Here is a 17,732-nt window from a genome sequence, read left to right as displayed (position 1 = left end):
CATGTAGTACTATCATAATATACCAGTCAGGAATTTGATAATGATGTAATTTTATCTATTTATTTTTTTGCATAGTCCTCCAGAAACTTTGCTCTGGAGACAAAACATGGGACTTTTTTTCAAGCCATTTCAGACTTTCAATAAGGAGTGGTCCTTTCCCACCAAAGACAGTCAAACATTAATGTTCGAATCTTACCATTTTATTATATTATGAGGATTTTAAGTTTCTTTACAAAATGGTGCCTGGGGCATCTTGCCTCTTCAACTCTGGTCACACCTCTGCTTTAAGTTATATACAGCCAAAAATCTGTAATTTACAAAGCAAATTCCAATATAAACAAAAAGACAAATGCTATCTTTCAAGTATGCAGGTCTGTTTTTTTTGCGTTAATTCTATTTTTATTCTAACCCAAACACAAAATATTACAGCAAAAGAAATTAAATGACAGTAGGCGGCTCTGAAAATAAGCATTAAGTATTGTATCATATTATAAGCCTCCATATGAGTCAGTATAGACAAAGTCCTTTGGTTGGAAAGACCTGGGTTTGATTCCTGTCAGTGACGTGAGGAACCTTTAAGCTGTTCCCAATGTTATTAATGTACAAGTTAAACAATAATGGTCCCAAAACAGATCCCTGTGACGCTCAACTAGTGACCTTCCTCTTTTGGGATACCACTCCTCCATATATAACATGCTGAGTCCTACTGCCTATTACCTATCCAACTTACCATCTGTTATCTAATCCCATTTGTTTCAGTTTAGGCTTGTCATTTAGCAATCTATCAAAGGCTTTTGAAAAATTCAAGTACACCACCATGTATGCATCTCCTTTATCGAGTGAATTTGTCACGTTGTAATATGTTAACAGATTACTGAAACATGATATCTCCCTAACAAACCCATAATGACCATCATAAAAATACTGTTATCAACTCACTTCTGAATTCTGGTCCTCACCAACTTTTCTAATACCTTAACAACCATCCCAGACACACAGATTGGCCTATTTGTAGTTGTAGTCTTATCCCCCTGCTCCAGTAAAGTGGGACAATTTTTTCCACCTTCCATTTCTTTGGGGGGGCTCACCCTGTTGCAAGGTTCATGTTAAATAGTTGTGCAAAAAGTGCTGTTAATTCCATAGGGCATTCCCTGAAGAATCATGTTGATATACTGTCAAATCCTGTTGCCTTAGTAACATCATCAAGTTTACTTAATTTTTTATATACTTGCTGTTCATTCACTATCCATCCGTCCCTTCTTTGCTATATTCTACACTTGCATCATACTCCCATAGTCATTCTTCCTTTCACTTGCCACATACCAAAAGAACTCACTAGAATTTTTCTTAGCTTGTCTAATTTCTTCTCATACTGCACTTTTGCTGCTTTTACCAACCAAGTTACCTTCCTGGTTTGCTCATCTTGTGTTGCCTCCATAGTGCCTTTTTCTTCCAGATTTCATTCTTAATCCGGCCTGGTTGGCTGAGCAGTTAGCGTATCTGCTCTCCAGCCAAAAGGCTGTGGGTTCAAATCCCACCATGGGTATGGATATTTGCGATTGTCTGTGGAAATACTAGTGATGGTGGGCTGTAGATGGCATTGGTGTGGTTGCAGTTAGTTGTTGGTGAATTGAGTTGTGGAGACAGAGAAATGTAGAGTAGGTGTTCTCCCTCAATGAGTCCTTGGACTCCCTGGAGGTTCACGTAATAATAATCTTTTCATTCATCCATTTTACTCCTGTCTTGTTTTTCCTTTTCCCCTTTGGAATGCACTCAAACATTGCTGCTGTTAAATAGCTGTTTTCCATAATCACCAGCCTTGTAGTTCCACATATATTCCTTCTTTATAGAAGTTCTCATGTTACTGGTGGCAATCTGTGGGATCACTTCATGGTCACTCTCTCTCCAACCCTGGGAAGATGAGACACTCTATTCACAGTCACATCCTTTGATTATGTAACCAGATCTAAGACTAAACCGTTGTGTGCCCTCCATCACATATTGCCTAATATTTTTGTCCTTTAAGAACTGAAGAAATTCTTTCCCCTTATTCCTTGATGCTATCTTGTCATTCCAATCAGTATTGCCATAGCTTGCTCACTTTCTTTTTGTCCACCTTTTCCATTCCATGGTCTGTAGCAACACTCCACCAAATATATCACTCCAAGTTATCAGCAGAACTCCTCTCCCGTCCTGCCTTTCTTATCTTCATAAAAAACATCATATCCCTCAATTTCTATTCCCATCAAGATGTCATTCATATTTAACCATGTTTCACTTATTCCAACTATTTTTGGGCACATAAATTCAATCAATGCAATGCTTCTTCTCCCTTGTTTCTGACACTACTGGCATTTATAAATAAACATAACAATTCATTTCTTGGTCTATAACCCGTCCCACTCATGCTGTCCCCGATCTGTGACTTCTCCTCACTTGCTCCTGTCTTCTCATCTTCTGCTTCACATAGCCTTCCAGACTCAACCCACCTGTGCATTCCTGGCCATTCCGTTCCTACACTGATTATCCACGTATTTGCATTTATTATCACTTTCAGAATCCATCCTTCCTATACCCTGTCCCACTGACCTCCCTGGCCCATCCCGTTTTCCTGTTCTTACATTCTCTTCTCCATTCACGGTTACATCAGTCTCACCGAGTCCACTCTCATACTCATTCATATCATCTTTGACTTCCACTGATACCTTGTTTGCATCGCTCATTACACTTCTGTCCAGCAGCGACCTTCCTGAATGACTCGTTCCTAAACCATTCAGATGCAATCCATTGCTCTTATACAGTTCCATTCATCCCTCACACTTGTCCCACACATTAATAAATTGCACTCCTTTCTCTTCACACATTTCCACTAACATTCCATTCAAGATCTGTGCTCTTTGTCGCAACTCATCGTTATCATACCTGGCACCACACCATTGTCTTTCACTGTCCTCAATAATCTGCTGACTCTCACTTTTTTCCTTTGCCCAATCAAACCATTCATTCCAACCACAACCACTAACTTCCTTGCACTCTCTTACGCCTGGAAAACCTACCTTGTGTATCATTGTAAATATTAAAAAAAAAACATGAAAAATTTTAGTTTTTGATTATAGTCATCATTTGCAATGGTCTTTTTTTTTTATTTGTTTCCTAAAGATTATAGTTGTTACCCCCTAAAACAAATATTTCTTTTGTTTTAAGACAGTCAGCATTTCATTGTATCAAATGCTGCTATTGTGAGAGTGGAATTTATTTGATACTGTCCTAAAATTAGTTTAATTGCATATAATCTTATTGTTTGTTTTATCCCTTAGCCAGAAACACCAAATCTTCCTGATATTCATGTAATGGAAATGGATTTACCTGAGCGAGAGAGAAATAATGAAACTTCCTTTGTAGAAAATGTGAAAAAGTACATAAAAGGTAAATACAAAAACTGCTCTTATCAAAAGTTGATCAGACTTGATTTTTTGAACCACATATTACTAAATTGGATTAACTTATGCACATAATTTTCCTTTTGGGCACATAATTTTTAGGTTCATCTTTATAGATTTATTCTACTAAATTGTTTGTTTTGTTCTGTACTAGGGTCGCTACTCTTCAATATGTATATTAATGATAAGTTTTAATAATAGCAAACCGCGAGCAGACATAAATACAAAATTAATAACGGAAAAACTCGCGTAAAAAGAATTATTTAATAGTACTAAAGATGCCTGTGTGTTACAGGCATCTTCGGTACATTTTAAGCTCAAATTAAACAATAACTGACAATTCCAAAAAGCGCCACCTAAGTTGCTAGTGTAAGATAACTAAAAAGGTCAATACATTTCCTAACAAAAAAAAAAAACATATATATATATATATATATATATATATACATATACACACACAATAAAAAGTTAGGAAAGGTTAGCGGAATTATAAAGTACTATCTCCCATAAAGGGGATAGACGTAAACCATCAGATCTGTTTAAGTTAGGCGAGTGAAGTAAAGTTTCGCGTTTCTTTATAAAGCCGTTCCACGAGGAACCAACTTTTGTGAAGGACTCTTGTCTTTTTCCAATGAACTCTATGTCTGGTGATGATGACTGCAATATATTACTTCTTCCTTTCTATCTAATGGATATAAGAATTCCTTCATCAAAAGAGCTACGAGTAGTTTGTCTTCCTCTTCACATACAGAAGAAATAACGCACATTCCTATCCCTTATGTACAAGGCATTAGTGAACGTATAGCAAAAGTTTTAAAACCACTGAATATATGGAAAGAGTTGTAAGTTATGAAGATGGAAAGAGAGCAGCAGCTACAATGAAGGCAGAATTTCTTGAGGCTTCAGCTAAACAAAATCAGGTAAGTAAAATAATTTTCTTTATATGTTGTTCAACATCAGTATGAAGAAACTTTATATGAGACAAATTGAGTAGGAATAACATCTCCTAACTGAACAGTCAATCTTCCAACCTTCATGTTCATCTGGAATGCATACATTTGAATTGCTAACTGCAAAAGGAGGGGAAATGTCTTATTTTTTTTTTTGTCAACTTTACAGGAACAACTCAAAACTGTGTATGAGTTGATTTGTTATACATTTTTTCATTTCTGTACTATTTCAATAATTTTCTAGAGCCTAATATCTTTATAATCCATCACTAGTTCAAATTTAATCAGCAGTAAGAGATCTTTTGATTTCATCTGCTGATGTCACCTCTTGGGGTGCTTAAGGGTCAAAGCTGTATAACTGAGAGGAGACCTCCACATAGCCTTTAAAGGAATGCGGAGAACCGACCAGGGCTTCTGACCTAATGTCCAATCCTCACCTTCTCGTGGTGCACCCTGTTGGGTATCTACTTTGATACTGAACGAACGAGGATGGGCTGGCAATTTGGGATTTAGCCGACCAAATTGTATTCTTATTGGTTAAACCAAAATAAAAAATGATGGTACAACATGACAAAATTTCATGCCGGTTGGGGCGTCGCCCGGTTAAACAAGGCCCCCGTTGTTTTCGCCAGGGAACCAGGGCGTGCAGCGAAAAGTCAGCTACTGGAACAAATCTGAAAACAAACCCCAACTCAACATCACCAGAGTTAAAGATCGGTACTATCAACGTAAGAAGCCTGAATGGCAAAGAAATGGAGCTAGCTGAGGAATTAGATAAGTACCAGATCGACATAATAGGGGTGACTGAAACAAAAAAGACCAAAACTGGTGAGATCTTTCTGAGCAATAAATACAAAATGTTATATTCAGGCAATAACAATCAAGGAAAAGAAGGAGTAGCCATAGTATTCAACACAAAATACGAGGCTAATCTTCTTGAATGGCAGTCAGTCTCAAGTAGAGTGATGTGGGCAAATAGGAGAATGGGGAACTGGACAATGAGACTTATTTGTGCCTATGGTCCCACAGAAGGTTCTACTAAGGTAGAAGTGGAGGAATTTTTTGAGGCTTTAGAAAAAGCAACTGACACAATGAAAAAGGAAAAGTTGGTCCTTGTTGGGGATCTAAATAGTAGAGTAGGAAATGATTGTGAGACATACAAAAATATTTTGGGAAAATTTGGAGAAAAGAGCAAAGCTAATAATAATGGCAAATATCTGTTGGATTTCTGCTCAGGACATGGACTGGTTATTACGAACACCATGTTCCAACATAAAAATGTGCACAAATTCACATGGAGAGAAGAGGCTAGGAATAAGAAAAGTCTCATTGACTATGTTATTGTTGATAGTGATGTTTTCTCCCTGGTGCAGGACACCAGAGTGTACAGAGGATTTGAAATTGGAAGTGATCACTATTTAGTCTTGAGCAGGATAAAATTGAATTTCATATTGAAAAGAATAACATGTAAGAAAGTTTTAAAGCGAATAAAAGTTGAGCAGCTCTCAGATGTAAACTGTAGACTAAAATACAGAAATATTATTGAAAAGAAAATGAAAGAGTTTGAGAACAGGAATCAAACCTTGGAGATTCAGTGGCAAACTCTGAAGGAAATATTGATTGATTCTGCCAGAGAGGCATGTGGTGAGGTTGTGTGCAAAGATAAAAAAATCAGAACTCCCTGGTGGACACAGGAAGTTAAAGAGGCAGTGAAGGAAAAGAAGAAAGCATATCAAAAGTTCCTGGCAAATAAGTCAGCTTTTACTCTTACAGAATACAGAGACAAATGTAAGAAAGCTAAACAGTGTGTAAAACTAGCTAAACAAAAGTCATGGGAGGACTTTGGCATGAATATAGAAAATAAATATCAAGAAGGTGGCAAAATATTCTGGAGGTTGTTGAAGAAGCTTAGGAATGGAGGAAAGAGTGCTGTAAAAGGAATTAGAGATGATAAAGGTGAAATGAAAACAGGAGAAAAAGATATCCTTGAAGTATGGAGTAATTACTTTGAAAAACTGCTAAATGAAACAAGCAGTGATGACAGCACAGTGATAAAAAACACTGACCAGGCATGCAGTCAGGAATACATATCCATACTTGAAGTAGAAAAAGCCGTCAAAGGCTTGAAATGTGGAAAGGCAGCAGGAGTAGATGATATTCGACCAGAAATGCTGAAGTATGGTGGTATAAGAGTCTTACAGTGGCTGCACTGCATAGTTCAGAAAGCCTGGACAGAGGGACGAATTCCCGATGATTGGAGTAGAGCTCTCATAGTACCCATATATAAAAAGGGAAATAAAACTGAATGTGAGAATTACAGAGGTATTTCCCTACTGAGTGTTCCTGGCAAGATCTATGCAAGTATACTTGAGAAGAATTGTGGAAGAAAAGCTTGATGAAGAACAAGCTGGATTCAGGCCAAATAGAGGCTGTCAGGATCAGATCTTCACTTTACGACAAATAGTCGAGAAAGCATGGGAATATAACAAAGATCTGTATTTAAGTTTTGTCGATTTGGAAAAGGCATATGACAAGGTGCCAAGAGAGAAGCTATTCAATACGCTGCAGTTATATGGTGTCAATGGGGCATTATATCAAGCAATACTTAGTCTTTATTTGAGTTGTGAGTCAGCAGTTAGAATTGAAGGAAGTACAGGAAGATGGTTTAATGTTAAATCTGGTGTGAGACAAGGATGTACATTATCCCCTCTGTTATTCATTATCTATATGGATCACATTATGAAGGAATGTGGTATTAAACCTGATATCAAAATTGGAAATGTTAATGTCAGCTCTTTGCTTTATGCGGATGATGTTATACTTCTAAATAAATCCGCTACAAGTCTGCAAGATTCTCTGACTAAATTGAATAGCTGTTGTAATAGATATGGTATGAAGGTCAGCAATAAAAAGACAAAGACAATGAAAATAGGCAGAATCATTGAAAATGTCAACTGTGTTGTGAATGGAGAACCTGTGGAACAAGTAAAACATTTCAGCTACTTAGGCACAATTTTTACTGAAGATGGTAAACTAAATATAGAAATAGACAACAGAATCAGCAAAGCTGGTATCGTGGGAAGTCAATTGAATAAATTCATATGGAATAAGAAAGAAATTAGTCGGAACACTAAATTAGCTGTATACAAGACTGTGTTCAAACCAATTTTAACTTATGGATCTGAGAACTGGGTCAGAAGTAAAACACTTGACCAACGACTAGAGACTGCAGATATGAGAGTCCTGAGAAAGATTAGAGGCGTGAACAGATGGCATCAATGGCAATATCATATTAAAAATGAGGATATTAGGAAAGAACTTGACATTGTCAGCATCCAGGAATGCGTTAGCAGAGCTAATCTCAGATGGTATGGTCACTTAAATAGAATGGGAGAGGAAAGATTAGCAAAACAAGTGTTCTCTGCCAGGTTGGCAGGAAAACGACCCAGAGGAAGACCAAGATATAGGTGGATTGATATGGTACAAAGTGCCTTAGACTATAGAAATATAAGATCTGATAATGTTGGAGTCTTGACAAGTAACAGACTGATTTGGAGGAAAATTGTAGATAGGAAGTTAGTAATGATGTAATTTTTTCATGTAGTACTGTCATATCCTGTACACCCCTTGAGGGTACATGGCAGGAATTTGATGATGATGATGATGATGATGAAGTGACCAGCAAACTCATGAACAGTACAAGGCTCAGGCAAGGAAGGCAAAATCAGATTACAAGAAAAATCTAGCTGAGCAGGCCAAAGGAAACCTCAAAAAGTTCTTTTGTTACATGGCAAGTAAGAAGAAGAATGACTAAGGAAGATTAGCCTTAATGAGTGACAGTGGTCACAAGGTGATAGAAGCAGATAAAATAGTTGAGTTACTGAGCGACCGCTTTGCAAGGGTATATCATCCAAGCGAGGTTACTGCTTTAACATATGTGGCAGACACTAATGTAGGAACAGAAGTGGATGAATTGGAAGTGCTTAGGATATTGCTGAATATCAGTGTAAATACAACTGTGGGATTAGATGGGATATCAACTCTGGTTTTGTGAGAATGTGCAAGAGGGAATTGACAATGCATCTGACTAGACTCTTTAATTTAAGTCTCAGCTCTGGTAGCATTCCAAGGGAGTGGAAAGAAGGAAAAATAATTTCCTTGCATAAGGGAGGTTCTAAGACTGCAGTAGCAATTTATAGACAACTCGGTATCTTAGGCATGATTGTAAAAGTACTGAAAAAATTTTTCCAAAAGAGAATTCAAGAATCGGTGATAAAGATATGATGCTGTATGAGGGACAACATGGCTTTGTGAAGGGTAGATCATGCCTTGGTAATTTACTATTTTTTTATAATAGTGTAACAGCTAAGTTGGATAAAGGAAATGATGACCACATGATGATTCTGCTGGATTTCACAAAGGCATTTGACAGAATATCACATGGAACTCTGTTATGCAAATTAGAACAAATGGGGATGAATATTACACTGGTTATGTGGATAAGAGGGTGGCTGCTAGACAGATATCAAAAAGTGGTATATGGAGTGTCAGAATTAAGCAAAAGCAGGTTCAGTGCTGGGACCATTGCTGTTTAATTTGTACATAAATGATATAGGAAATAACCTGAAAGGAAATATTCAGTAGTTTGCTGATAATGCAAAATTAGGCAGAGTAATAGTTAATCACGGTGATGTAGAGAGAGTTTGCATGAGGATTTCAATAGTCTGTCAGTATGGGCAAAAGATAATGGATGCCAATTTAATGTGGAGAAATAAAGTTAGCATTTTGGGATAAGTAGATTATAAGCTGTGTACCACATTGATGGAACTGTTCCTGAAATACAATTCCATCAATATGGTACACAACTTATAATCTATTTATCCCAAAATGCATAACTTTACATTTCTCTGCATTAAACTGACATCCATTATCTTTGAAGCTAGAGATTTAGGGTGGTGGTAGACAGAGATTTAAAGTTTAGAGGACATATTGCCCATAAATTACTTGGCTATTGAAGAACACACTAACAATTCCGATAAGGAAGTTGTATTCCTCAAAGCCTTGATACATCCACATCTGGATTACTGTGCTCAGGTTTGGTCTTCTTGGTTTCTTGGGGATGAGGAAGCATTGGAGAAGGTTCAAATCCAAATGACAAAGATGGTGAGTGCTCTGTGCAATGTTACCTATGAGGATAGATTGAATGAATTGCAGAAATTGGTTGATATGAGAAAAAGAGATGATTGATAAAAACATTTAAGTTGGTTAAAGGATTTTATAGCATTAATGCATTGAAAGTGTTTCAGTACTTGGCTAGAGGGGTGCCAAAACAAGGGGTCATCCCTGTAAGTTGAATAAAGGTGTCATTAGTAGAGGTGTGAGGAGAAAATTTTTTGCTTAGAGCTGTGAATGTGCAGAATAGGTTGTCAGAGTCAGTTGTGAGTGCTTTGTCTGATAATGAGTTCAAGGAGAGGTATGAAAGATTGCGTGGATGGTTTGGGTTTCCCGCAGTAAGTCTTCGGACTCCATAGAGGCATCGATACAATAATAATAATCTTTTAAGCAGAATTTTCTTGAAAGTTGAATAAAGGTGTTGTTAGTATTGGTGTGTCTGCACGGTTAGCCTAGTGGCTGTGTGCTTCGCAACCATATGTCTGGGGAAGGGGTGTCCTAGGTTTGATTCCTATCAACGATGTGAGGAGCTCAAGGATCTTCCTCAGCTATAGCTATACAACATATCTATACAACACCCATCAGACTGCTCTTTGATTTGCAAATAAATGCTTTCTGATAAGCTCTAGATATTGGAAATACACCATAGCACAGATGCCACTAAATACACTACTATCATGTCATTCATGCATATCATCATGCAGTTTTTCTTTCGGCAAGCTGCCCAACATTCCACCCTTGTCTATCAGCATCTCTTTCAAGCTCATAGAAGGGGATACTCTGATTTTGTGCCTGTTTACACTGGCTGTTCAATGTCAGAGTTCCTATTGGGATCTTATGCTGTCTTCCCAGACAGCATAAGATCCCAATAGGAACATCATAATATCTACTTAGATTCCATTAGAATGTAATTGCTTTACTGCTGAGCTGTATACAATAGAGCTTGCATTAAAATACATAAGATTGCATCATTACCAAATAGGCATAATATATTCAGATTCATGAAGTTATCTATAAGCAATAAAATGTCTAGTGCTGCAGAAATGTTCATGGCTCTTCTGAATCCAATCCACTATCAGTTATGGATGCTACACTTGGATGTACACTTCTGTTGGATTCCGAGCCACATTGAGATGAAGGGAAATGATTGAGGAGGTACTTCTGCATGAGACCAGCTAACTCTGCTTCATTTTACAAGCTATCTTATTTTTATGCATTTCCTTTCGCAAAAGGTTGGAAGCCCATAGTACGTTAGCACTGTGAATGGACTATGGATTTTTTATTGTGTTTTGAAATTTTTTTTATAATTTTTTGTATTTGTTTATTTATTTTTTACATAGAGTGGAATCCTTGATCTAGAGATGAAATATGAAACTTTTTCAAGCTGCTTCAGGCCTCCAATAAGCAGGGTGGTGGTCTCACACCAGACAATGAAATTTATTTTTCACCTAAAGACAATCACATACGCCCACAGTAGGATTCAAACCTGTGACCTGTTGTTTGAAAAACGGATATGCTAATCACTTGGCCAACTAGACCAGTGATGAGATGATGCTGTAAGTTCAGATAGACACATAACGAAATTGTGAAAAATTTTTGCTTTTTTATTTCTATATTGCACAAGTGTAATAAAACTGAAAATTAATATCATGGTAGTTTTGTTTAATTTTATTTTAAAATGTAATTTCACCATATTTTGAATATAACTGATACAAACAATCTGGTATAATTCAGGTATGAAGATAGGGCAGATTATAAGAAAGCACTAGAATATTATTAAACATTTTAGAAATTACAATATGCCTTACTGTCATTGTAAACTTTTTAAGTTGGAGGAAAATCAGTTATTTTAAGGAATGCATATCAATAAAACTTATTACTCAAAATTCTTACTTTGAGTTGGATGCACATTTCTTTGTTATAACATCCAAACACTGTCTCAACAGCTGCTTTAATGCTTCTTCTCTGAAGGCCTTATTTCCAGAGCAGTCATACCATAACAGTAAGGAAGCAGCTCTAGCTAGTGCTACAAATGGTATCATTACGGTGGCTAGTGGGATTCTGACTATGATGTATTCAGTCATAATCCTACGTATGATAGATTTTGCAGTACTGGTCTATCAAGCAATTACATGTACCAACTGGCTGAACTTATAGTTTCTCTCATACTAAGCAGGATTATTATCCTAATGATTCAACATCAGTAGGATAAAACTAGCCCGTCTTTCTAAACCCAGCTCATGTTCCATACTAGGGAATGAAGAATCCAGTGTTTGGTGAATTCTGCTTTGCATTGTTAGGAAGAACCATTATGAAGGAACAGAAAAGCTATGTTGCTGTCACTACTTGGCTGCCACAAGCTAGTTATAGCCCTGTGGTAATGTTCTGACACTTACTTAATTATTAAAATCAAAAGGATCGATAAAGCCTTACAGCCTTCAAAATATAGTGCTACTCATTTAGCATTAATCTTTTGCAGGTACACTAATATTTTCATATAACTTTAGGCCCAAATTTTAAGGTTTGAAGATTTAGTTGGCCAACAATATTAATTTTCTAAACCAGTTGAGCAGTTGGGATGGTAGCAATTTAGATAGTCCTGCAAGAAAATTTCAATAAAAATCTGTCATGGTGAACTATATATGTTGTAACACCAGTAAACATCCGCCAAAAGGTTCATCAGCTCATTTTGCAAAATAGTTATGTTCACAGTGAGGTGATTGATTGAATATAACACAGAACATTTAATTCTTGTTTTTTGTAATTTTAGCCTAATGGTAAGCATAATGTTATTAACTAACATTATAATTAACTAATATCACCAATACAATCCTGTATTGGTGATGTTAGTTAGATAGTTTGATGCTGTTAAAGCAAGAATTTATGAAAAGATCATGAAAAAAATAATTGCTATGTATAAAACAATTGAATAGCAAATTAGCTGAATTTGATTTCCTACCATACATGTATTAAATTTGCTTTTTTGCTATTAATGATTTTCTTAAAATTCCTTGTGTAGTGTAAATAAATTGCCTTGATATGACAGTTTATTGAAATTTTTGTAAAAACTGCTGATGTTGCTATGTAGTTCAGCTTAGTGCATATATAAATGAAATTGTTAATTGGCATCCATTTTTTAGCATATTACATTATGTGAAGATTAATTTGTGAATATATTTAATAAGATAGAATACTTTTTCTTTCTCTTAATGAATAAAACAAACAAAAACCTTGGATTTCCTTTTTAGATGCAGACATTCCTCTTCTTGTTTTTCCTGAAGGTTGTACAACAAATGGTAACAAAGGGTTGTTAAAATTTCATGTTTGGCCTTTCTCTTTAGATCTTCCTGTGCAACCAGTATGTATAAGTTTTATATTGTTGTGCATTTTATTTATTTATGAAAATGTAGAAACTTAATAAATTTTTATCCTTGTAGTTCCTTATCTCCCATCTCTTCTATTAAGTTTAACAAGAGAAAAATTTTATGAATGTGTTTCAGAACAGCGATATCCTAAAAGTATTTGTGCCTGCACATGGTGCAAGTCTGTGGCAACTCACGGTAAAGGCGGATTAAGCTCTGATCACTTTCCTTAGTATTTTTCCCTTAATGTAAAGCACATCCCCTTGCGGAGATGTATGATGCTATGCATTAAAGGCAATGGTCACTACCCATACCAGTTTTGACCTTTATTGAGGTCTCGTCAGTGGGAGCCAGACCTGACAATGCTAAGGTTGAAGTAATACAGAGCTTATGAATTTTACCTAAACAAGTTATCACAAGGTGCTTTGAGCTTATTAAATAAAATCTTAGGATGAGAGATAGATGTAGAAAGTTTTTTAACTTGGGTATATTATGTATTCAAGATACCAAGTAATTTTATGTAAACTTGGTTTTTAATCCTATTTCCCAAGTGAGCAAACAGACAAGTAAGTCAAGTTTGCGCCTGCACGTGGCGCAAGTCTGAGGCAACTCATGGTAATGCAACTCGTGGTAAAGGTGGATTAAGCTCTGATCACTTTCCTTAGTATTTTTCCTTAATGTAAAGCACATCCCCTTGTGGAGATGTATGATGCTATGCATTAAAGGCAATGGTCAATACCCATACCGGTTTCGACCTTAATTGAGGTCTCGTCAGTGGGAGCCAGACCTGACAATGCTAAGGTTGAAGTAATACAGAGCTTATGAATTTTACCTAAACAAGTTGGCACTACCATGAGTTGCCTCAGACTTGCACCATGTGCAGGCACAAACTTGACTTACTTGTCTGTTTGCTCACTTGGGAAATAGGATTAAAAACTAAGTTTACATAAAATAACTTGGTATCTTGAATACATAATATACCCAAGTTAAAAAAACTTTCTACATCTATCTCTCATCCTGAGATTTTATTTAATAAGATCGAAGCACTTTGTGGCAACTTGTTTAGGTAAAATTCATAAGCTCTGTGTTACTTCAACTTTAGCATTGTCAGGTCTGGCCCCACTGATGAGACCTCAATAAAGGTTGAAACCGCTATGTGTAGTGACTATTGCCTTTAGTGCATACATCTCTGCAAGGGGATGTGCTTTACATTAAGGGAAAAATACTAAGGAAAGTGATCAAAGCTTAATCCACCTTTACCACGAGTTGCCTAGAGTGGCACTACCGTGAGTTGCCTCAGACTTGCACCACGTGCAGGCGCAAACTTGACTTACTCATCTGTTTGCTCACTTGGGAAATAGGATTAAAAACCAAGTTTACATAAAATTACTTGGTATCTTGACATAATATACCCAAGTTAAAAAACTTTCTACATCCTAAAAGTATACTTTTCAGAATGTTTTGTGATAATTTTTGACAGTTTAATGTTTTTCAAAGCTTCTGTCAGTATCATCCTCCCCCATTGTCTACATACCATAATCAGAAGAATATGAAAGAAATGCCAACAGTGCAAATAAAATCAGAATGACTAGTGACTTGGAAATTATTTGAATTGGATATCTTCCTGAAATTCTAAATTTCCTCTTCAAAGTTTCCTCTCTTAGATTGCCTCATAATAATAATAATCCACAGCAGTATTCCCTCTAATTTTTGCTGGCCCATGTTCATATGAAACATTTTGTGCAAAAGTTTCCGGTCTTAAACCCTGTGTGTGTGGTAACCTGTGCACAAAGTCACAATCCACAAACTCTTAATTTGATATGCTTAAAATTGGTGACACCTTTAAGCATGATCATGTTAAAAGATTTTGTATATTTTATGCTATACATTTCCATAACAGCAACCTAAATGCTTATTCCTTCAGCTACTTAAATACTGCATATACATGCCGTTTATAAACAAATTTATGTTACATTTGTCTAGCCATTCAAATTTAAACGACTTTGCAGTTCTTTTCTGCTTTAATTTCATCTGTGACATTTTGAGAATTTAACATATTAAAACCACTAGTGTAATATTTCTCATATTAATGTTGCCCCTTCTTTCATCTAGCTATAATCTGTACAATTGAGAGCACTAAATTAATTCAGTTAAATCTGCTTAGCTACAAAAATCCATTTATGTGACTGTAAGTCACTTGCTGACATCAGTGTCAGTTTGCCTACATGGCACAGGCTAAAAGTAACTAACTTAGAGTTTATTAAGTTGAAATGAAATTAGAGTAATATTGGAGTGGAAGACGTTGGAGATATTGCTAAATAGGTGACAAGATTTATAATTAGTTTTTGTAGTACAGAAAATTGACTGTAGGTTAGAAATTCTGAAAGCAAAAATGTGCTTGCAGTTATTAGGCATATGTGCTCTATGCCCTTTTTGACTGGTGTGCTCGAGCACATGTGCACAGCTTAGATGAGGCATTAATCCACGATACTTGTAGGCTCTTAATCCCATAACTTACCCAGATTGGCTATCTTAACCATAATTTTAAGATAAGATGGTTAGTCTTATGTCTAAATATGTGTATTTTTGTGTGTAAATTGTGTCTCTTCTCCTGCACCATATTGCTTAGTTGCAGAATGAAAACCAATTTCCATGAGACTTTTCTATGTGACTGCTGACTCATTTTCATCTGTAAAGCCCTGATAAAGGATCATGTCCTAGATGGGATTTGAACCTATATCTTTTCAATCAAAGGTCTTTGAAACCATTTGAATGACTGAGGCTCTCTGTTTGCCTTACAAAGATAGTTTGGGTTGATTGCTTCATTACAAGTGTAAAGTTATTTTTTTGTTTTTCTGTTGTTATATATTCTTCACTTAAGTATTAGTATTCATGTAGTAGACAAACTTTCAGTTTCACTATGCATGAAAACAGTTCTGCATAGTTTTTTCTTTCTCTCTTTTTTCCCTGCTAAGTAAGGACTAAACCATTTCATCTCATCTCGTTAATTTGACTGTTTCATTTACTTCAGAACCATCCATGATAACATGCAAGATTGTTAACAGTTCATTAATATCAGGCATGCTAGTTGATATTAGATACAAGAGGGATGAACAGAATGAAAGATAAACAATTAATAAGAGTAAAATATATACCTTGAGATATGAGTGCCCCAACATGCGAGTTTTTTGAGATATGAGCCGTCACTAGGTCGATTTTTTGCCTTGAGTTACGAGCCAGAATTTGAGATATGAGCCTGCTTCGGTGACGTCACAACCACCACTCTTCTCAGATTCCCGAGTCTTGCCCATCATTCAGTTCACATGTTTACCTCACTGCAGACACAGACCACATTGTCAGATTTGAATTTGCAGGATTTGGTGCAGTTCCTTGTGTGAAATGTATTCATTGAGAATATTAAAGGATATGTGGAAAGAAATTGAAACTGGAGAAGGAGCGTATATTAAATATTTCAAAAGTGAGTGCCTATTAGGTGACTAGAATGCAGCAAATGTTAGTAGAGCGAACAGTATCGATGGTAGGATGGAATATACCTCAATTTACATCAAACATGCGGTCATGGAAATAGAGTAGAACAAAATGGAGATAAATAAAGAAATAGCTCACTTGAATGCTATCTTACATAGGAGAAAGTGCAAAATTAAAAAATTGCAGAAACTACAAGAGATTAGCAGGGCCGAGAAGAGAAAGAAGCAGGCAGTCTGAAGTAGTAACAAAGACTGAGTGAAGGAAAAAAAAAAAGTTAAGGAGAAAACTATGTATGGAAACAATGATCAGGGTAACATTTAATGAAAGTGTGACAAAATCATGTTTTCCTGGTGCAAAAATTCACGATATCAATCATGCCATCTGGATGCAAAAATATAAGGTGAAGGAATTGATTGTCTTGGTTGACACAAATAATTTGAGAGGTGAGAAGTATTCTATGAGGGAGGATGTGAAAGAATTATTAGAAGAGGCAAAACAAGAGCGAGAAGGTGAAGATTGTAAGTCTCCTGCCATACTATGATAGAGGCTAACTGAGATGGAGGGTGTTAATAACTAATGAATCAATATGTAGGTTGTGCAGAAGGATTTGTATAATGCTGATTTGACTAAATCTAAATGGTTTTGGTATTAGGTGTCTAGAGAGAACTTTGTTCATTGAGCATGAAGAAGCATAAATTCAGGAAAACTTAAGCAATTAGGGTGGAAGCAGGTGAGTTTGTGTGAAAGCCGATAAAATACGATTAGAAACTAGTAATGTCCTGAACAATAAGAAAACCATACATAACAATCTCACAAAAGCAGAACTAGCAGCAATAAAGTCATTAAAAGCCAACCAAGACATAATAATAACAAAATTGGATAAAGGCAATGCCACTGTCGTCCTTGACAGGTCAACATACATACTTCAGATGAATCAACTAGTAGCCGATAACAATAAACTATATACTATAACCCATATATAGTAAGTTGGGTAAACTATAACCCAACAAACAGGATAAAAAATAAAACAGAGAAACTACTTAAGTCTGTCACTACTTAGCCACCAGACATGGTTAAAAAAACTCATACCCCACTACGCCCACCTCCCCAGAATATATGGTGTCTCGAAAATACACAAACAAAATGTGCCACTCCAACCTATTGTGGAAGGAATAAATAGCCCTAGTTACCACTTAGCCAAGAAATTAGTCGACACTCAAGGAGTTGGTAGGTCATTCCCCCTCCTACATAAAAACACACAACACTTTATAAACAAAATTAAAAACATAACACTCGACGACTTATTAGTCAGTTTTGAA

The 17,732-nt window shown here is 36.1% G+C and overlaps 1 protein-coding gene across 2 annotated transcripts in view; it reads left to right on the top strand.

Moving 5' to 3' along the window:
- Window positions 1-17,732, top strand: part of LOC150092339 (lipid droplet-regulating VLDL assembly factor AUP1-like) — a 168,862-nt gene that overhangs the window by 74,587 nt on the left and 76,543 nt on the right. For both annotated transcript variants that reach the window (XM_090415036.1, XM_090415037.1), the window contains 2 exons: window positions 3,318-3,426; window positions 12,811-12,920. In XM_090415036.1, coding sequence (XP_090271162.1) covers window positions 3,318-3,426; window positions 12,811-12,920 — 219 coding nt within the window. The remainder of the gene's footprint in view (window positions 1-3,317; window positions 3,427-12,810; window positions 12,921-17,732) is intronic.

This window comes from Typopeltis vanoorti, chromosome 26, assembly GCF_054136105.1.
Source record: "Typopeltis vanoorti isolate ZY-2024b chromosome 26, IOZ_Tvanoo_1.0, whole genome shotgun sequence".
NCBI lineage: Eukaryota > Metazoa > Arthropoda > Arachnida > Uropygi > Thelyphonidae > Typopeltis > Typopeltis vanoorti.
Note: the sequence above shows the minus strand (reverse complement) of the source record. Positions and strands in the feature narration are given on the sequence as shown.